Genomic DNA, 19,359 nt, shown 5'->3' on the forward strand with positions numbered 1-19,359 from the left:
CTGCCTATGCCCAGAAATTAATTTCTATGCCTCTAAACTGAGCACAACTTTTTCAAAGCAGTTTGCAGCTTGTTCAAGGTCACACACAGATAGCGGGGTTTTTTTCCAGCTGCGGCAGGGGAGGGAGGAGGCACCTGGCTTGCGGCTTCCCGGTCAGCTTTTGGCCAGTTGTTCAGCTTCTTTTTCTCCGGAGAGAGAGGTGAATTTTTTTTTCCTTCCCTGGAATTTCGGACTTTCTCCCTTTTCCACTGGACTGCTACAATATTAGAACACATCAGGAGGACTTTCCACCGAGCGCAGAGGACCTGGCCTTGGGCCAAGCCCCAGCTCCGAGGAGACCAACAGGAGGACTCTAACACTTTCCCAGGTTTTTTCTCCACAGCGAGAGATTTTATTGTTTAGCATTATTTTCCTTTTCCCGTGTGTTTGTTCAATAAATAGTTTTATCTCCTTCACTTTCCTTCAAGGAAAATTTATTTTTTCCCAAACCTGGTGGGGGAGGGGTGGTTGTGCCTTCTCTCAGAGGATATATTTCTAAATTTGGCCAAACCGGAACACCTCGCTAGGAACAGACCTTCCAGAACCAAATGCTTGGAAAAGCTTTGGTAGATATTTTACTCCTTCATCTTTGAGAACATTCATCTGTGTCCTAGGGAGAATTTTTGTGCCCCAGTTGACAGGAATTGGTTTCTGGCAGGGTACAAATCGTCTGGGGAAGAGAAGAGCGGCACCTGCCTTCTCCAGGGCCTCTCCAGACTCTCTCCAGAGACTGACGGCCCAGGGATGTCACTGCCAAGTTCAGCTTCAGAGACCGATGCAGCTTCGAGTCTCTGCTTCCAGAACAGCAGCTTTGGGCTCCTTGAGCACAGCTGCAAAGGAGCAGGACAGCTCCCGGTGAAGGTCTGAGCTCCTGGCTGGTCCTTGCACAGCTCTCAGTGTAGTTCTGCCAGTGCTGTTGGTCTCAGGCCACCTGTGACTGCAGCAAGGACACCTGAAAGAGGCAGAAAGCCCAGCTCAGACAAGCCCACGTGGGCAGGAGCATCCGCAGCCCCACGGTACCGGCTGTGGGGGCAGACACAGCCTCCAACTCCAGCCCTCACCAACACTCTGCCCTTGGGGAAGGGGAAAGGAACAGGCTCCCACACTGCCCCTGAACGGAGCTCAGATGATCAACAAGTCCAGTTCATGGCTGGCAAACCCTTCCCTCATACAACCCTCAGCCACCACAGGTCGGGGAGAGAGAGTTCCGACAGGATTTAGGAACCCAGCTCTGATTCCCAAAGCACGCATTCTGGCCACTGACCCCTTTCTCCACGGGCTGTGCCTCAGCACGAGGGCCTCAGCTCCCCTGAGCTCCTGGAGGACTCTCCTACTTGAGCTGCTGGACAGCCAGCCCCGGCAGGAGGGGAATTTGGTGCTTGTGTTATAGCAGGTTGGCTTTCCCGGGCTGGTTACCTATATATCGATAATTAGTTGATGAATTGTTAAATAAAGTGCCTAATTAATGTACTATGAATTTAAATAGTTATAAGCTAATGAGTTAAGTGCGCGTGTGTACAGGAAGCAATGCATGGGTATAACCATTAGAGGCAGGTACAACAGGAACCTGATGGACTTTATAGAAGGATCCTTTTAGAACCATTACCCCATGAGACGATATCAGTACCCAAGACCCTGACTGGAAAAGGAGCTGACCAATGGAATGGATCCAATTAGAAATGATTGGTCAAGGATGCACCATGTTAAAAGGCAATCAGAACACCGGAAAGTGGCCAATCAGTGAGATTGAAAGCGCACCAGTCCTGGAGGTGACAGAGACAATAAAAACTGACCAAGTGCTCTGTACCAGGTTCTCTGGTGGAAACTTGTGGTCCAAGGGAGTACTCGATGTGTCACATTGTTCATTTTTCTGGCTTGTAGTGTAGGGTCTGAGCTTATCTTGGATCCTCGTTCTAAGTTGCTAATTAATAAACAAGTTAGCCTGCCAAAAGGTTTCCCACCTCGTTTATAACACCTGGGGTTTTTTGATGCCTTCTTGAGGCATTTTAGCACCCGAAGCCCCTTTCACACCGCCCCATTTTTTAATTATATGTTAAGTATAGCTTTAACTTCTTTATTCATATTTATTATGCTTCCACTTAATCTCACTTAATCCCGAGGGATTCTTAAAGGGGTTTTGGGGGTTTTCTTGGTTTTGCCACGTTTTTGTGCACAGTCCGCCTTTTCAACCCTCCATTCTTTAAATGTAACAAATATAGCCTTAAATTTTTCTATACTTATACAAATTTATTCCATTTTTGTCAGTTTTGTTAAGTTTTGAAAAGGTTTTGAGGCTTTGTTGGGTCATTTCCGGTACCCACCCAGCCAATGACTGAGGGGAGTTGGGCTGAGGCGGGAACAGCTCTCGCCCCGCCCCCTGTCCCGCCCAGCCAATGACTGAGGGGAGTTGGGCTGAGGCGGGAACAGCTCTCGCCCCGCCCCCTGTCCCGCCCAGCCAATGACTGAGGGGAGTTGGGCTGAGGCGGGAACAGCTCTCGCCCCGCCCCCTGTCCCGCCCAGCCAATGACTGAGGGGAGTTGGGCTGAGGCGGGAACAGCTCTCGCCCCGCCCCCTGTCCCGCCCAGCCAATGACTGAGGGCGCTTTTCCCCGCCCGCCGGTTGGGCGGGAGCCGCTCCCCACTTGTCAGTCAATGAGGGGGGTCCGGCTGAGGCTGGAACTTCCCCCTCTCCCCCTCCCCGGCCGATCACTCCCGCCCCTCCCTGCCTCGCTGCCACTGGCCCCTTGTGACTCTGAATTTTCCCCACCTGCCCCAGTCTGGACTGGTTTATACTGCTTTATACTCCCCCCTCCCCAGGCAGAGGAGCTCCTGTGCCCCCCACCCCGCAGTGGGTAAAATTCACCTCACTAGAAGTTCGTGTCCACAAAGGAGACCGAGGAGTCCTGTAAAATTGCCTTGATTTGGAGAAAGGGAGAAAGTCCGTCAGGTGTGTGTCCAACGGGGTCTCTCCCAATTAGTTGGAGCAAGTAGCCTTCTTTTCTCCTCATTTCCTGGCCGCATTTTCTCCTCCTTCCCTTTCCCTGTTGGCTGCGGTACTTGGAAGGTACTTGGGACTTCCCGATCCACCTATCCGTGTCCCCCCTTAGTATGTGCCCCCTGTAAAACACACGATCCATGAGCATTACAATTAGCTAAATCAAATGATCTATTTTAGTAAGCTTTACTAATTGGCACGGACTGCTGCTCAGCCAAAGTCATGCTGAAGTCCTGAACTTTGGGAAGAAGAACAAAGACTTTATAGGATTATGAATATTAATATCTTTGCCTAGGGTGGATTAAAAGCTAATTAGAGCCCCCCAAACTCCCATCTCACCTCCCACAGACTCCCAGAATGTCTCCAGAGCCACCCCAAACCCCCCTGTTAGCCCCTAGAAACGCCCAAGGGACCCCCCCTGTTGGAAAACCAACCAGTTTAAAACCACTTTTTTTATATAACTTTAGCCAGGTTTCTTCACCTTTGCCCCGGAGAAGGGAACTGAAGCTTCTTTCCAGGGCATTGTTTCTCTAGGTGAGGCCTGAGATGGGCTTAGCATTTCAACAGACTGGGAGTAGCCCCAAAGAGATGAAGGCCATCGACGGAACATCAACAGAACATCAGCGGCCATCTATGAACATCTACCCCAGACTCTGCCTCTGGCAGAGTTGGAGACATCTCCTCCAGAAAAGACTGATAAGAAAATCAAGGAATGAAGATCTAATTAACATCAGAAGAGAAGAAATCTGGATTCCATAGGAGAGCAATTGCTAAGAACTACACTCACTTGGGACCAATGAACACTGACCCAATTTGTTTCTATGACTTTTGACTGTATAAAAGATCTGGAAAATCTAGTAGAAGCCATGTGTCATGGAATGATTCTCTCTGCACACCTGGGCTATGTGTGGATGAGATGATTTCTGGGGTACATCCTGGCCAGAACAATATCCTGGCCAGAATAAAGTAATGCCTTGACTCTCTAACATTAAAAATGTTGTGTGAGGGCTTTGTTTTTCCCACAGTTTTGGTGACACCCCCAGGCCACACATCCAAGGACGTGTTCTCCTTCCACCCGGGGGGGGGGGGGGGGGGGGGGTAGGGGGGGAGGCTCTGTGGGAGTCTTGGTGTTCTGGGGTCCCATCTAGCGTTCGGGGGGGTTCCCCTGATTTTGGGGTTTCCTCTGATTTCATGCTCCCCCAGTTACATTTTCCTCCCATGTGGGGGAGCTCGGGGGTCCCAGCTTCTTTGGCAGGGGCGTCACCCTGATATTGGGGTCTTACAGCATGATTTTGGGGTGTCCCCCAATTTTAAAGCCCCCTGATTTTGGGGTCCCCCACAGGACATGTTCTCCTTGCATCTGAGGGGGTGGGCAGGTCTTGGGGATCTCCCATCTTGGGAGGTCTGGGGGATCTGGGGGTCCCATCTACTCTTGTGGGGTGTTACAAACAACTTATTGAGAGTTGGCTTTTGCCATATGTTTATGGGTTATGAATTACATTATGAGTTATAATATTAAATATTATGATATTTTCCTTGGGAAATATTAAGACAATGGTATATGTTAAAATGTTTAATGTTGTTAAAATAGTCTGGTTGTAAAGTTGTTTTTTTATAAGGGCTGCATGAGTTTGTGTGCTGTAATGTCAGTTCTGTAAGTGGGACACGCTGTTGCGAGCCAAACTTCGAAGACACAGCCATAAATGTGTGATAAATACATACTATAATATTGGCTTTCCGCAAATGTTAAAATGGATGCTATATGTATAATGTTAAAGTATTTAATGTTAAAGTATCGTTGTTATAAAGATACAGTTTTGCAACAATAACTAATGCCTTTATTTCTGCCATTAACTAAACTTAGACATAACAGTGAAATAGCTGATACAGTTATGCTTGCGATAATTGAACTGTCTGCTTGGTTGGATAACATCCAATGAACGGATGATGAAGACCCCTGCTACTGACATGCCAGCTATCGGCAACTGCCGTCTGCAGAAACCATCGACCAAAGCCCACCCTGGAGGTGATAATAAAAACTGACTGAAACCACAGCCAGGAAATGCGCGTGCTCTAAAAAGGCAGATCCAAGGAGGAGCCATGCTAAACAGTTCCTGGAACATGTAAACTAGTTTGGGGGGGAAGTTTGAATTGGCATGATTGATTATGAATATGCATTAGGCTGATGCAATAGGACAGGTGTGTAAAGGGTGTCTCCGCAATAGCAGGTGCGCTCTTGGCTGAGTGCCAAAGCACCCAGCGCCGTGACTTTTGCTTTATTGTCTTTGTCCCCTATTGTCCTTTATTAAACTTTTAAATCCTAACAGCAGAGTGAACCTCGTTTTTCACAAAAGGAGTGGGATTCCATCCAACGAGGACCCCGACGAGCACAGCAACAGAACTGCGCCGGCTCCTAAAAGAGTGACGTGGGGTGAGACTATGCAAAACTGTACATCAGTGTGCATAAGGCTGATGCAGCCACAGGGGTATAAAAGGTAGCACCACCATTTTGTGATTGAGCCTCTGGCCCCTGGCCATGCTCCCAGCACAATCCCTTTTGCTTTGCTGAATTTTATAGTTCTCAATAAAATTTTTAATAACTCATTTCCATATTGGATCTGGGTTGTTTATAACATGGGGTTTCCCCCTGATTTGGGGGTCCTGTCCCCAGGCTGCACACCCGAGGACGTTTTCTCCTGAGCTGCTCCAGTTCCCGCTGGAGGGGGGAGGGAATCTGTGGGAGTGGTTGGGGTTTAGGGGTGGGGGGGAAGCCCCCCCCTCCCCCCCCACCAGCTACTCCATGGTCTTCCACCCTCCTCCCAAACCCTCCTCGTCTACGGGGGGGCACCAGCCCTCTACTGCCACATATAGGGGGGTGCCTGGGGAGGGTACTGGGAAGGGCTGGGAGGGGATCTAGGGGGAGATATGGGAGGAGTATGTGGGATACAGAGTCCTGGGGAGTCTAGGAGGGAGATATGGTCGGGTAGAGGGTCCGGGGAGGTCTGGGGGGAGTTTTGTGGGGCCCTGGGATGGCTTGGGGGGTATGGGCCCTACACTGACAGGTTGGGGGGGTATCTGCCAAGTTCTGGGGTGTCTTAAGGGGGCTCTGGAGGGGTCTGGGAGGAAGATATGGGGGGTACAGAGTCCTGGGGGTCTTTGGTGGGGAGATAGGGGGGGCAGCAGCCTTCCACTGACAGGTACGGGGCATCCTGGGGGGGTCCTGGGAGGCTCTTGGGAGGTCCTGAGGGCGCTGGGGAGGAAGATATGGGGGGTACAGAGTCCCGGAGGTCTCTGGGTGGTCCTCAGCAGGGGGACATGAGGTGAGTTACGGGATCCTGCGACAGCTCTCGGGGTCTCTGGGGGCACTTATTGGGCTGCCCCTCACCTGCCCCACCCCTGCCCCACCCCTTGCTCATTCCTGCCGCACCCTTCCCCTCATCCTTCCCACCCTGTCTCACCCCTGCCTGGCCCCTGCCCTGCTCTGCCCCTCACCTGCCCCACCCCTGCCACGCTCTCTCGCCTGTGCAGGTTCAGTGTCCGGGTGAACTGCACCGACCTGTTCCATGTGGATCGGCACCACTGGACCCCCCCTGCAGGGTTCGGGTGTGGGGGGGTTCGGGAACCCCGGGAATGCGCCTTCCCCAGAGCCACCGGCATTGGGGACTCATGGTGGCCTGTGGTGAGATCCCCGGGACACCCCCAAATCCATAAGAACCCCCAGAAACCTGTGGCCTTTGGAGAGCAGCTGAGCTCTCCTTCGGGACTCTTAAGGCTTCTGGGTGCTTTTTCAGGGCTTTTTGGAGGCATTTTAGGACCAAAATTGCCTTTTCATCCTCCACATTCCAGAAATAATGCCATGTCCTGAATTTATTCAAATTCAGTCAATTTAGATCTATTTTAGTTACATTTATTAAAATTTTCCAATGTGGTTGAGGCATTTTGTGTCTTTTTGAGGTGTTTTAATGCCCAAATGATCTTTTAACCCTCCACTTTTGAAATACAACATAAATATCATCCTAAATTACTCATATTTATTCACATTTACTCCCATTTTCATCCGTTTTGTTTAAATTCCTGACAAGAATGAGAAGTTGTCTTTACAAACTGTGGGCCTGCTGTAGATAAAGCCACATACTGAGAGGTAAAAGAAGCAATAATGAATCGTGCCGCAACCGGGCCAGGAGACACTTCAGAGACAGAGTCAGAGAAGCGGGTATTTGCTTTATTCGGCGCGCCGGGTGTGTGGGGATCGCTCCTCCAAACACACACACCTGGTGCTCTCTACAACACAGTATTAAGGGTTAAATTATGAATATTCATCACATTCCTTGGGACAGGTGTGGTTACACAAATTATTTCTCGGAAGTCATTAGCATATGGGCCACGCATGCGCTGTGTGTCCTGGTGGTCGCGCTGAGGAAGGCCTCTCCTCTTCCTCGGGGGTCTTTCTGATGGAGGCCAGTAGTCATCCTCGCAGTGAACTTTTTCACCTTTCTCCCTGGGCATGCGTAGTCCTTTGAGGGATGATTCAGCAATCTCTGAGATGATCCTTGTCCCCTCTATCTTGACAAGATTAGGGTGAATTCGGCTTCTCAGGCTTTGTAATGAACATCTTCTGTCTGAACTAACATTGCTGTCTCCCAATAGTTAACTTGTGCTTACATGAGGTAGTTATTGACTGCCCCTTCTTCAATAAGAGGAACCAAAAATTCCATAGGAATTCCACTAATTGACAGGGAGTGTTACTCACTCAAGACTGCCTTAAATCCCTGGACTTAGAGAAAAAGAACAGAAACACAAGGCAAAAGAAAACAGGGGGGAGGGGGGGAGAGGGAAGGGGAGAGTACACATTGGAAGGGGGTATGTTACTAGGCAATTCGGGAAGTCTGTACCTCTCAAGTACCTCAGCCAACGGGGAAAGACAGAGGGAAATGTGGCCGGGAAATTAGGATAAAAAGAAGGCTGGATCCTCCAACAATTTGAGAGACCCCACAGGAAATGACCATGATCACTCCCTTTATGTGAATAAAGTAACAGGATTTCTCTGTCTCCTTTTTGGACATAAACCTCCAGTGGTTTTGGGTTAGTTTTCCTGACATTCCGAAGGGGTTTGGGGTCTTTTCTGGGTCCTTCTGAAGCGTCCCGTCCTGTCGTGACTCCGCCCAGCCAACCCCTGAGGGGACGTTTTGCTGAGGCGGGGACGGCTGGTGCACACCCACGCCCTCCCCTCGCACAGCCAACCCCTGTGGGGAGTTTTCCCCGAGCGCGGTTTCGGCAGGAGCCGCCCCTCCCTTCTCAAGCAAATCGGTGCGGAGGGGGGACCGTGCGACGGCAGCTGAAGCGCTTGGGAGCCTCCGAAACGGCGGGCGGGCCCCACCAGGCCGCCCAATGTTCCTCCCCTCTCCCTCTCTTGCCGCCATTCCCCCCCCGCCCCAGCCCGTCCCTCACGGCCACCGCACTCTGATTGGTCGTCGCCGTGAGGCGCGCTGCGCTCCCATTGGTTCAGCCCTTCCCGAGCCACGCGCTGATTGGCGTTAGCCGCCCCTGCTGCCGCGCTTCTTCTGTTGCCAAGGGCAGCCGCGCGCTGATTGGCCGGCGGGTGAAGAAAGGGGCGGGGCAGAGCGATCAGGGCAATCCCAAGCACAGACTCGGGCTGGGCGGAGAATGGATCGAGAGTCGCCCTGTGGAGAAGGACTTGGGGGTGTTGGTGCATAAAAAGCTCAACGTGCCCCAGCCCCTTGCACTGTCACCCAGAAACCCCCAATGTCCTGGACTGACCTCACAGCGTGGGCAGCAGGGGACAGGGGGATTCTGCCCCTCTGCCCTGCTTGGGTGAGATCCCACCTGCAGAGCTGCCTCCAGCCCTGGGGTCCAGCATCAGAAGGATGTGGAGCTGCTGGAGTGAGTTCAGAGAGGCTGCAGAGATGCTCCAAGGGCTGGAGCCCCTCTGCTCCGAGCCGGGCTGGGAGAGCTGCGGGTGTTCAGCCTGGAGAAGAGAAGGCTCCGGGGAGACCTTAGAGCCATTTCCAGTGCCTAAAGGGGCTCCAGGAGAGCGGGGAGTGGGCCTGGAATGCCAGGACAAGGGGAATGGCTTTCCATTCCAGAGGGCAGGGTTAGAAGAAGTTCTTCCCTGGGAGGGTGGGGAGGCCCTGGCACAGGGTGCCCAGAGAAGCTGTGGCTGCCCCATGCCTGGAAGTGTCCAAGGCCAGGTTGGAGGGGCCTTGGAGCAACCTGGTTTGGAGGCAGATGTCCCTGCCCACGGCCAGGGGTGGCATAGGATGAGCTTTGAGGTCCCTCCATCCCAGACCAGTTGGGGATTCTATGCTGAGGAGAAACATCACGCTAGGGATGGCTAATCCAGGGGGTGCCAAGCTGCCACGGCATCATGTCCATTGGGTGGTCCCTGACAAGGCCAAAGGGCAGCTCCTGAGGAGACCAGGTCATCCAGTTGGGCCAAGACTGCAAAAGTGGGATGCCATCACTCGGTGCTGAAGGCTCACTGCCAGGTGCCCTGACCCTTGAGCAGCTGTAGAAAGCGGAGGCTTATGTGCCTTCAAGGCAGGGTAGCCTGAGCACACGGCTTCTGTCTCTCCTGCCTGTGGGTCTCCCCTGTCTGGGCAAGGGATGCAAGCTGAGCTGAGGCTGGACATGACATCAGTGCGTGACACATCCGTCAGCCTCAGGGACCATAGAAATGGGGGCTGGCTCCAGATGCATCTTCTCCAGAAGATGCATCGCTGCCACTCACTGTGACAGACAACATGGAGAATAGAAATTTTCGGTTGCAAAATAGAGCTTAAAGACTAACTAGCAAATTAGATAAAAGAATGTAAAAGTAGACACACAGGATGCTAAACAGAGCTGAAAGCAGTGGACAAACAGATAATAAGGAACCTAAGTGGGTTTTGTGACAAAGTTATGTAACAAGAAACACCAGTGCATGCCCTAAGAGAAGTTCAAGGCAAGGTCACTTCCAATTTTGGGGGCTCTCAGCGAATACGACCACCAGAGACCCCTTTAGACAACCCTCTAAGACCATAAAAGGACTTCCAGTAAGGGGCAGAGGTGGGTAAATTAGTTCTAGGAAAGTAATGTTTATGTATTAGCCCGGAAGCACCTTGTAATGAATGTGTATGATCCTGACGGAATAAACACCCGGTGTAAAGTTTCATGACACACATCTGCTTAGAGGAGACTTCCTCTGCATGTAAATATTAGTCGTTAATCAACAGTAATACCGGCTCCAGGGAGGATCAGTGAGTGGTGTCACCACAGCCTGGCCACTTCCTGCACCTGATCCAGCAGTACTGAGCCTGCTGGCTCGGGCAGTTTTCCATTCACTTGGCCGCTCACTCGGTCCGTACCTCACCAGTCCGGCTGTAAGGAGACTGTGTGGCTGTTGAATGGTTTGCAGTGTCAGCAAAACCCTCCCTGGTCCCCCATTATTCACAGAGTCCATCAGGTCGGCCAGCCATGATTTCCCCTGTGGTAAATCTGTGCTGGCTCTTCCCAGTGCCCTTCCCTCGCAGTTGCTTGAAAGGGTGTCCAGGACCATTTGCTCCATCACCTTCCCAGGGATTCCAAAGGAGCTGATTAGCCTGTAGTTCTTCAGATCCTCTTCTGTGCCCATCTTTAAGACTGGTGTAACACTCTTTGCTGTTCTCAGGAACCTCCTTCAATGGCCAGGCTTTTTTGAAGATGACAGACAGCTCCTGTAGCTTCCTCTGGTCCTCAGACCTGGTGGATGCCTGGCTCAAGAGCTCCCTGACTATTCTCCCCCTCCCCTACTGCTTCCACAGCAATGTCTGTTCACTCCTTCTGGATAACTTGATTCTTCTTCCACAATTTTTTCTTCCACATTCCTCCTTTCTGAGATGAGGTTGATCACAAGTTCCCCGCTCAGTTGATCTCCTGTCAGCCAGGGCTGTGATTCTGCTTTTCACCTTGCTAAGTTACCTTATTCTAAACTAGGACCTCAACCCCTGACCTTCTCATCCTCAGCCAGTTCTTGAGTGTTTCCAGGATCAAGAATTCCTCCCACTGGGAGGGTGGCCGAGCACTGGTGCAGGTGCCCAGGGAGGTGGTGGAGTCTCCATCCCTGGAGAGATTCAAAAGCCGCCTGGACACATCCTGGGCAGCCAGCTCTGGGTGGCCCTGATGGAGCAGGGGGCTGGGCAAGGTGACCTCCAGAGGTGCCTCCAGCCTCCCCCAGCCTGAGATTCTGTGACTCGGAGAAAAAACAGGTTGCAGTTTCCTAAGGACAAATGCAAAAGCTCCACATGTGGCAGGATTCTCCTGCCCTCACCAAAGTGGTTCATGTCACGTGTCTCCCATCTGCAGATTCCTCCCTGGAGTGAGGATGCCCCTCAAGGTCACTCCTTGAGGCTGACAGAAATATTTGCCCACGGTCATTGGTTTGGGTGAGAAGCATCAATCTTTAATTATTAATTGGTTTTGCTGGCTTGAATATAACTGCTTCCATGTTGCTTCAAATATAATGCACTCTACCGGAAGTTATAGTTCTCTGTACTGGGTAGTCAATAACTCTGATAAAGGTCTTTTTGTGTAGTCGTAATAAACACTTTATTTTTCTATAAATATATCCTTCATCCTATGGAACACAGTTGTATAAAGGTTCAATTACACCTATTATCCTACAATCCTACAATTACACCTGCAATCCTTTAAACATAAACTATGGACAAAATCTGAGGCTACGACTGCATGCAGCTGCACCCTGTCTCCTCTCTGACAAGCCTAGGAAGTAAGGAGGTCCTTGTGACTCAACGAGAGCATCTCCTGCCTGCTCCCTGCACAGCTCTCCAGGGGTTCCTGCCGGTCTCGGGCCAGCTGTGACTGCAGCAAGGACACCTGAAAGAGGCAGAAAGCCCAGCTCAGACAAGCCCACGTGGGCAGGAGCATCCGCAGCCCCACGGTACCGGCTGTGGGGGCAGACACAGCCTCCAACTCCAGCCCTCACCAACACTCTGCCCTTGGGGAAGGGGAAAGGAACAGGCTCCCACACTGCCCCTGAACGGAGCTCAGATGATCAACAAGTCCAGTTCATGGCTGGCAAACCCTTCCCTCATACAACCCTCAGCCACCACAGGTCGGGGAGAGAGAGTTCCGACAGGATTTAGGAACCCAGCTCTGATTCCCAAAGCACGCATTCGGGCCACTGACCCCTTTCTCCACAGGCTGTGCCTCAGCACGGGGGCTGCAGCTCCCCTGAGCTACTGGAGGACTCTTGTCTTTCAGAGGTTGATGCATTTTTCTGGTCAGACTGGGAGACAGGCAATGTAAAGTAGTCTGGGGGGAACACTCTCCTAAAAGTTCTGATTCTCCTCCCTTCATGTTCATCCTGCACCTTGGATGGGAGAAAGGGTCACAGAAACCTGTCAGCAACCATGGGGCAAAAGGACCTCTGGACATCAAGGCAAGGAGATCTCTGCTCACAGACCCTCAATTGCACCAGACAGCACTGGGGGCAAAGAGCTCTCGCTGGGGGCTGTGCAGGAGAGGCCAGTGTGTGTCCGGGGACACGGGGCCAGGGAGGGAGGCAGCGGAGTGAAGGTGCCTTTGTGAAAGCCATGGGCTGCCACAACAGAGAGAACAAACAAAGGGGTGTGCCCACAGCAGGGACAGGGAGAGGCAAGGAAACAAGCAGAGGACTCCAAAGCACTGCCTGGGCACACGAATCATGATCCAGAGGAGCCTGAGGCTCTGCAGAGGCAGTGAAAGCCCACTTTACCTCAAAAGTTCTCCTGAGCTCACGCTTCTCTGGCTTGTCTTTTGCTGCTGCTGCAACCTGGTCCCGCACACATTCCACACCCCTCCTGGAGTGCTCAGACAGCCGCTTGCCCTCTGCTCCAACAGCCTGCTGGGTGTTCAGAGAGGAGATGATTCCCTTATTTCAAACACCACAAGAGCTGTCCCTCAGAAATCTCCATCTCGGGAAGCATCCTCGAAGCTCCAGCAGTGCAGCTGCTCTTCAGCCCTCGCTACAGAACTCTGCTCACTTCAGTCCATCACTCTGCTCACCTGCTCCATTCCTTTCCACACCAAATCCAACCCACACATGTTGCCTCCCCTTGCCTGGGCACGGGAGAAGCAATTCCCCATGCCCAGCTTTTGGCCTGGAGCTGATTTGAACAGCAGCTCCAGAGCTGCCTCAGTCATTCCAGGCATGCCAGCAAACAATCTGGCAGCCAATGGTCTCTGGCTGGAGCCAGGCAGACACACAAGGCTGCCTGCTGCAGCCCGGGCTGCTTTGCCCAAGCAGGCCTAGACTGACAGGGATTTAGAATCCCACCTCTTCATGGGAAACTTCATTGGAATCTTTGAGAGACGTTGCAGTGGACTGAAGATCAGTGCCAGTGCCTACCTGGAGACAAAGCCTTTCCTTCAAGATGTCCAGGTCTTTCTTCAGAGCCCCTTTGGAAATTTCACTCTTGGTCAGTGCAACACTCAGGACTTGAGCGGTCTCTTGCCATTCCTTCAAAGCAGCAGCCCCATGCTCCAACTGTTCCTGCTTGGCTTCCCTCTCCACTTCCAGTTGTTGGGTGTTTTCCTTGACACTTCGCATCTCCGGTGTTTTCATTTCATTCTTCTTTTTCAGATCTCTCATCTGCTCCTCGTACAATTCCCGTTCACGCTGCCAAAACAGGGAGGTCACTCATTCCCTCTCTCAGTTTGCTTTTCATACCAGATCGGGACTCCTGCCACAGGCAGGCAAAGGCTGCCCCTCTCTCTCTGCCTCTCGGGATGCCTCAGACCTTTGCTGGGACCGCCCTTGACGCTGAGTCTTTCCCAGCTCACTCAGCCCATCCCAGCTCCCTTTCTGCCCTTCCCCGACCTCTTGCAGCTCCACTCGAGTGTTCCTTTGGGGAGCAGCTGCCAGAACTGCAGCCAGGATTCCAAGTCCATGCTAAGCAGGATTTAGGCGGTGCCATGAGGATGTGCTCTCCAGCAGGGAGAAAGGGAAGAGCAAACACCCCCAACATTTCATTCCCTGCAGCTGGGGTGACAGGAGTGGTTTTTGAGCTCTCCTGTGTAGAGTTTCCATGGCACCATCCCCGAGAGCCCCACTGCCCTCTCTTGGAGCAGCAATGGCCACATCAGTCTGTCATTCTCTGCTGCCACTCAGGACGAGTTCTCCCCTTGCAGGCACACGTCCTTATCTGCATCAGCACTTTGCTTTTCTCTCTTTTCTCCCCACTGGCTGCTCTCTGATGGCCAAGGCCAAACACCTTTCTATTAACAGCAAACTTGGCCTTCTCACCCCTCGTTCCAGGTCCAGGTATTTGAAATCTGGACGTGGGTTTGGACACGAGGAATTGCCCAGACCATGCAATGTCCATAGAGACAGTGTGGACATTGAGAACTAGAGGGCACAAAACTCCAGCATGGAGGAAAACCAGCAGCCTCAGCACTAACTGGCTTTGACATGACTACGACATCTTTTCCTCCTTATTCAGAAGAATGCAGTTTGAAAAGCTCAGCTGGAAAGAGGTGCTCCTTAGAACTATTAACACAAGGGCCAAACATAGCTAGGAAATGGCCCTTCATGGCATCTGCCGTTCTCACCAGCACATCCTTCCTTTCCTTCTCCAGGCTCTCCAGTTTCCTCTGCAGAGATGCCACCTCCTGACAAAGAGTCACACCCTCTTCCTTCAGGGCAATGGCCTCTTTCTCCAGGGCAGTTTCTCGAGAGGTCTTCTGGTGTTCTGCCCTCCACATCGCTGCGGCAGGAAGGAGAAGGAGAATGAGAACAGCAAAGCAAAGGCAAACTGATGTGCATCCTGCAGGGACAACAGCACTGTCTTCTTGGCCTGCCTGTGTTTGCCAGCCCCTAAGGCCACAAGGGCTTCCAAAGCTGACAGAAATGAAGGAAACTTCAAGGCAGAGAAAAAAGCAGGAATCCAAGGGGCAAGGTTCAGAGGAATAGGAAAGTGTCTTTACTCTTGGGCTTGTGCAGAGTGAGCAGTCCAAGAGAGACAAAGGAGCGGGGATGCCTGTGCAGCCCTGCTCCAGAGAGGCCAATAGCCTGGGGGCTCTGGCAGGGCCTGGAGTTGGGGGGAATCGAGCTGAGGCATCCAGCTACAGCTCCTCAGCACAGACACAGCACCTGAAAGGCACCACCTGTGCACGGGATCAGCCATAGCACAGCCAGATGGCACTGCCAGCCACAGCATCTTTCTCGAGAAAAAGCTTTCACTGGCACTGGATGGAGAAATCTCCTGCTGGTTGTTCTTCCCCTCTGCCATCTAGGGCACTTTTCCTCTGCATGGGATCAGAGAGCCCTGCTGGCAAGACAGGATGGGGCAGTGGGTGCGAGAGGAGAAGCTCTACCTTGCTCACTTTCCTCCAACTCCTGCTGCAGCTCCTGGTTGCGAGCCTTCAGATGGTCTATCTGAGCCTGCACCTCCCTCAGCTCCAGCTCCAAAGTCTTACACTGTGTGGCCATGGCCTCTGCTCTTTCCTCAGAGCTCTGGAGCCTCACATGCAGCTCAGACCCCTCAGTTTCCAGCTCCTGCTTCTCCTGAGTAGGCTGGGGAGCCGCCTTCTCGATCACTGCTTCCAGCTCGGCCGGCATCTGGAAGATGGATGCACAGAGCCTCAGGGACAGGGCTGCTCCTGAGGCAGCAGAGCAGGCAGTAGAGCAAGCAACAAAGGAGAAATGATTTCAGGCAAAAAAACATGCCCAAAACAGAAGGCACAGAGCCAAGGATTCCAGTGGAAACAAGTGTCCTGAAAATAGGGAAAGGGAGCCAATGGGCATCCTTGAGGCTGCAGCTCTGAACACCGGCTGAACTGGCTGCGCTGGAAGTGCCCTCCCCAGCCTGCCATAGCCACGTCTGTGTGCCCACATTGCTCGGTGCCCAGCACAGGCACCAACTCCATCTGGGACAACACTGCTAACAGAGGGATGGAGAAGCTCCAAAGGAGTCTGCTGCTGCTTCTCCTCCCACATTTCCTGCTGGGACCCGAGAGAGAACGGAGGAAAACATCGGCAGCAGACACCAGATCCAGCCTTGGCCTGTGGGTGCAGCAGCACCCCGGGGCAGAACACGGCAGCAGTGGATGCTGCTGGGAGGAGAAAGCAGTTGGGGCCTCCAAGCCAAAGGTGATGATGTGTGTCCCTGGAGAAGAGGACGCCAGGGCACAGATTACCTGGGCGTTGAGCTTCAGCACTTGTCCTGTGCGGTTTGCACAGAGCTGCTCGGCCTCGCGAAGAGCAGAACGAAATTGAGACACCTGATTGTTCAGTGCCTGGTTCTTTTCTTCCAGTGTTCTGAGGCACAGGTTCTTTTCCTCCAGAGACAGAAGCAGCCTAAAAGGGAAGCATGCAACTCATTACTACACGGTATCACATTTTAGGAACTCTTAGGACTCGCACCACCTCGGGGAAAACTGCTCTGTCTGATGAGGTTTGTCTAAACAACGTGGCTGTTTGTTTGTTCCCCCTGCAGTCACAGCCCAGCATGTGCCCACTCTGCTTTTATTCATGAAAGAATGGGGAGTTCCTGCCTACATGTCCTACCTTCTTCTTGAGATGGGAATGTGAATATAGACCTAACAAAGTCTTGCCATGAAGAGATTAGGGGGGAGGAAGAGTTTTCTTCTGACTACCCAGGCTCCAAGGGGGAAAGGTTTGGTCAACATGGAAGAGACATTTCCTTGCCCCATCTTGTATGTCCAGGTAGGAGGAGCAGCACCCTACAGCCAGAGGATCTCGGGGAAGTTCCCTAAGATTTACCAGCACCCATCCTACTTCCAGCTGGAGAAACAAAGGCCGATAGCAGAAGTGGCAACAGAGCCTTGGAGCACAACCTGATGGAAGATGCAGAAACCTGCAGGCAAGCAAGAGGGCCCTGCCCTTTCTTTGTCTTCTTCTCAAAAGAAGAATCCAGTGGCACTGAAGACCGGCAGGACTTGGTCAGCTGGAGGGGCCCCGCTAACCTTGGTCTTGTCTCTTGCATTCTTTGCACAGTCAGTATTGCCTGTGACTCTGGAGGCTGGCAGGGACCCTGCTTGAGCCCCCCCAGGCACCTGGGGGCATTTTCTGAGGAACGATGCAACAGAGACATTCTTGGTTCTTGGGTGCCTTTGAGGGGAATCTGGCCTAGGTCAGCAATCAGGGCCTTGAGATGGTTCTGCCAAGCAAAGGCATCAGGATGCCAGGCTGCTCCAGATCCCAAAGGCTTCAAGTTACAGGACCCAAGGCGGAGCTGCTGGATGTGTCCAGCTCCTTACACTGCAGCTTGGGCAGTGTTAGCACACCCACCTCACAACAGAACACACCCCTAGAGGGAAAGAGCTACTCCAAAAGCCTTTGTCTTCAGAAAAACTCTAACTGAAGGCTTGAAAGAAAAGAAAATGAAACACAACATCCAGACAACCAGACGCGTCTGCACGGAGAGTTCAGAACTCTGCCACGTAGGAAATGCTGCCAGAGCCCCTGGCAGGTGCAAAGATGGCAAAGAGGGAATCCATTCCCACAAGGCAGAGTCCCACAGGCTTTCATTTACCTGGCTTTTTCCTTCTCTAGGGTGTTCAAGGAAGCCCAAAGTCCCGAATTTTGGCGTGCCACTTCTTCCCATTGACTCCTTTCCATCTCCAAGTTCTTCAGGTGCACTTGCAGCTCCTTGTTCTGATGTTCTGCCTCCTCCAGCATCTTCTGGAGCTGCTCAACCTGCAACAGCTTCTGCCTTGACTGCTTCTGGGCCTCCCTCACATCTTGCTGGGCTCTCTGAACAATCGTTGCCTGGGACTCTCTGGAGGCTGCCAGCTGAGATGTCAGCTCTCCCACCTCCAGTCAAACAGAACAAAGCAGTCAGAGGCTACAGCCACAGCCTGTCACTGTCAGCCACAGCAGAGGCTGTGAGAAAAGGCAAAGGCCAACTTTCCATTTCTCCCTGTCCTCAGAGCACCAGATTCACAATGCATACGGACAACTTGTTTCAATCTCTACGTGGCCCACCAAGGGCACCTGAAAAAGCACCTCCCACACCAAGGCCAGCAAGAAGAGGCCAGCAGGAATCCGTGCTGATGGTTGCTGGCCAACAGCCCAGAGGACTAGCCCAGCTGTCCAGGGCAGCAGCTGAGATTCAGCAGAGCACCGAGGGTCCTTCAGAGCAGCTGCCAAGGAGCCCAGAGCACGAGGCAGCCCCAGGGACCACCCCAGCAGCTGCTGCTCTGCCATGGAAAAGCAAGAAGGGCACCAGACCCCCTGCTGGATGCTGCGGTGCCTCTGCTGTTTCACTCACCTGCTTTTGTAGAGCCTCCCTCTGCTCAAGGAGGAGATTCATTTCCTCTTTGATGCCTCGTAGTTCTTCCTTGTGCCTCTTCTGCGCTGCCTGGATTCCCCTCCGAGCTTCCTGCAGCTCAGCTTGCAGCTTTGCCTGGATGGTCTGGCAACAAAATGCAGAGCAACTTCCTGCGACCTGCCCTCAGGCTCAGCTTTTCCCACTTGCTCTCTCAAAATCCCATTCCTTCAGCGACTTCTTTTGGCTTCTCTACCCAGCTCTGCTTCCATTGCAAGCCTTGCTTCCCGGGCCTGAGCTCTGGAGCTTGCCAGGCTCTGTGCTGCCAGGGCCTGAAGCAGCCCTTGCCTCCTGACTCCCAGCACCTGCCTTTTGTGCCCTTGCCACTGCCCTGCACTCTGTTCCCTGCCTGCTCAGACTTACCTGCCCCTTCTCTTGCTGCTCTTTCACCTCCTGCCTGAGCTGCTGCACCTGCTGGCAGGCTTGGCTTAGCTGTCCCCGAGTTTGGAGCAGTGTCTCTGATAAAGAATTCTTCTCCTTCTGCTTTTCCAGCAGGACCTGCACAGAAGGAAAGAGCAGAGGGCTTGACACTTCCCCTGCAAACTCTGTGTGGCAAGAGGCAAAGACTGATGGGCTCACGCGCTCTCAGAGCACTCGGCTGCTGCTCCCCTGGGCCACTGTCTGCCCTGGAGGGGACACAGCTTCCCAGAGAGTGACTTAGAACACAGCCCAGGAGACATCTCTGGGTTGCTGTTCAGAAATACTCCAGGCGAGTCTTTAAAAAGATTTGTCTCTTGTCAGCGTTCCCGCTGCGCCCTCCCTGTGCCCACAAAAGAAAAGTCCTACAAACTCAGTTTGGCTATGGACACCGACCAGTACACACCAAAAGAGGACCCTTAAGAGAACAGTGAAGATCCTCCAAGGTAAGTCTTAGGAAAACAGAGCACAAGAGCAGCACAAAAATCCACACGGAAAGCTGATGTTTCTGCCGGGCTTCCTGTGAGAGGGCTCATTCCTGGGCCCAAAGATAGCCCTCTTCACCTTTCACCTCCCCAAATTC

The 19,359-nt window shown here is 52.6% G+C and overlaps 1 protein-coding gene across 1 annotated transcript in view; it reads right to left on the minus strand.

Annotated features, from left to right (window-relative positions):
* LOC138101667 (centrosome-associated protein CEP250-like) overlaps positions 1–19,359 on the minus strand; it is a 57,776-nt gene that overhangs the window by 23,279 nt on the left and 15,138 nt on the right. The window contains exons 9-16 of the mRNA XM_068999441.1: positions 18,723–18,857; positions 18,303–18,446; positions 17,565–17,845; positions 16,207–16,366; positions 15,385–15,628; positions 14,620–14,774; positions 13,346–13,687; positions 12,785–12,940 (exon numbers count right to left, since the gene is read on the minus strand). Of these exons, the coding sequence (XP_068855542.1) occupies positions 12,785–12,940; positions 13,346–13,687; positions 14,620–14,774; positions 15,385–15,628; positions 16,207–16,366; positions 17,565–17,845; positions 18,303–18,446; positions 18,723–18,857 (1,617 nt within the window). The remainder of the gene's footprint in view (positions 1–12,784; positions 12,941–13,345; positions 13,688–14,619; positions 14,775–15,384; positions 15,629–16,206; positions 16,367–17,564; positions 17,846–18,302; positions 18,447–18,722; positions 18,858–19,359) is intronic.

This window comes from Aphelocoma coerulescens, unplaced genomic scaffold, assembly GCF_041296385.1.
Source record: "Aphelocoma coerulescens isolate FSJ_1873_10779 unplaced genomic scaffold, UR_Acoe_1.0 HiC_scaffold_39, whole genome shotgun sequence".
Classification (NCBI taxonomy): Eukaryota; Metazoa; Chordata; class Aves; order Passeriformes; family Corvidae; genus Aphelocoma; species Aphelocoma coerulescens.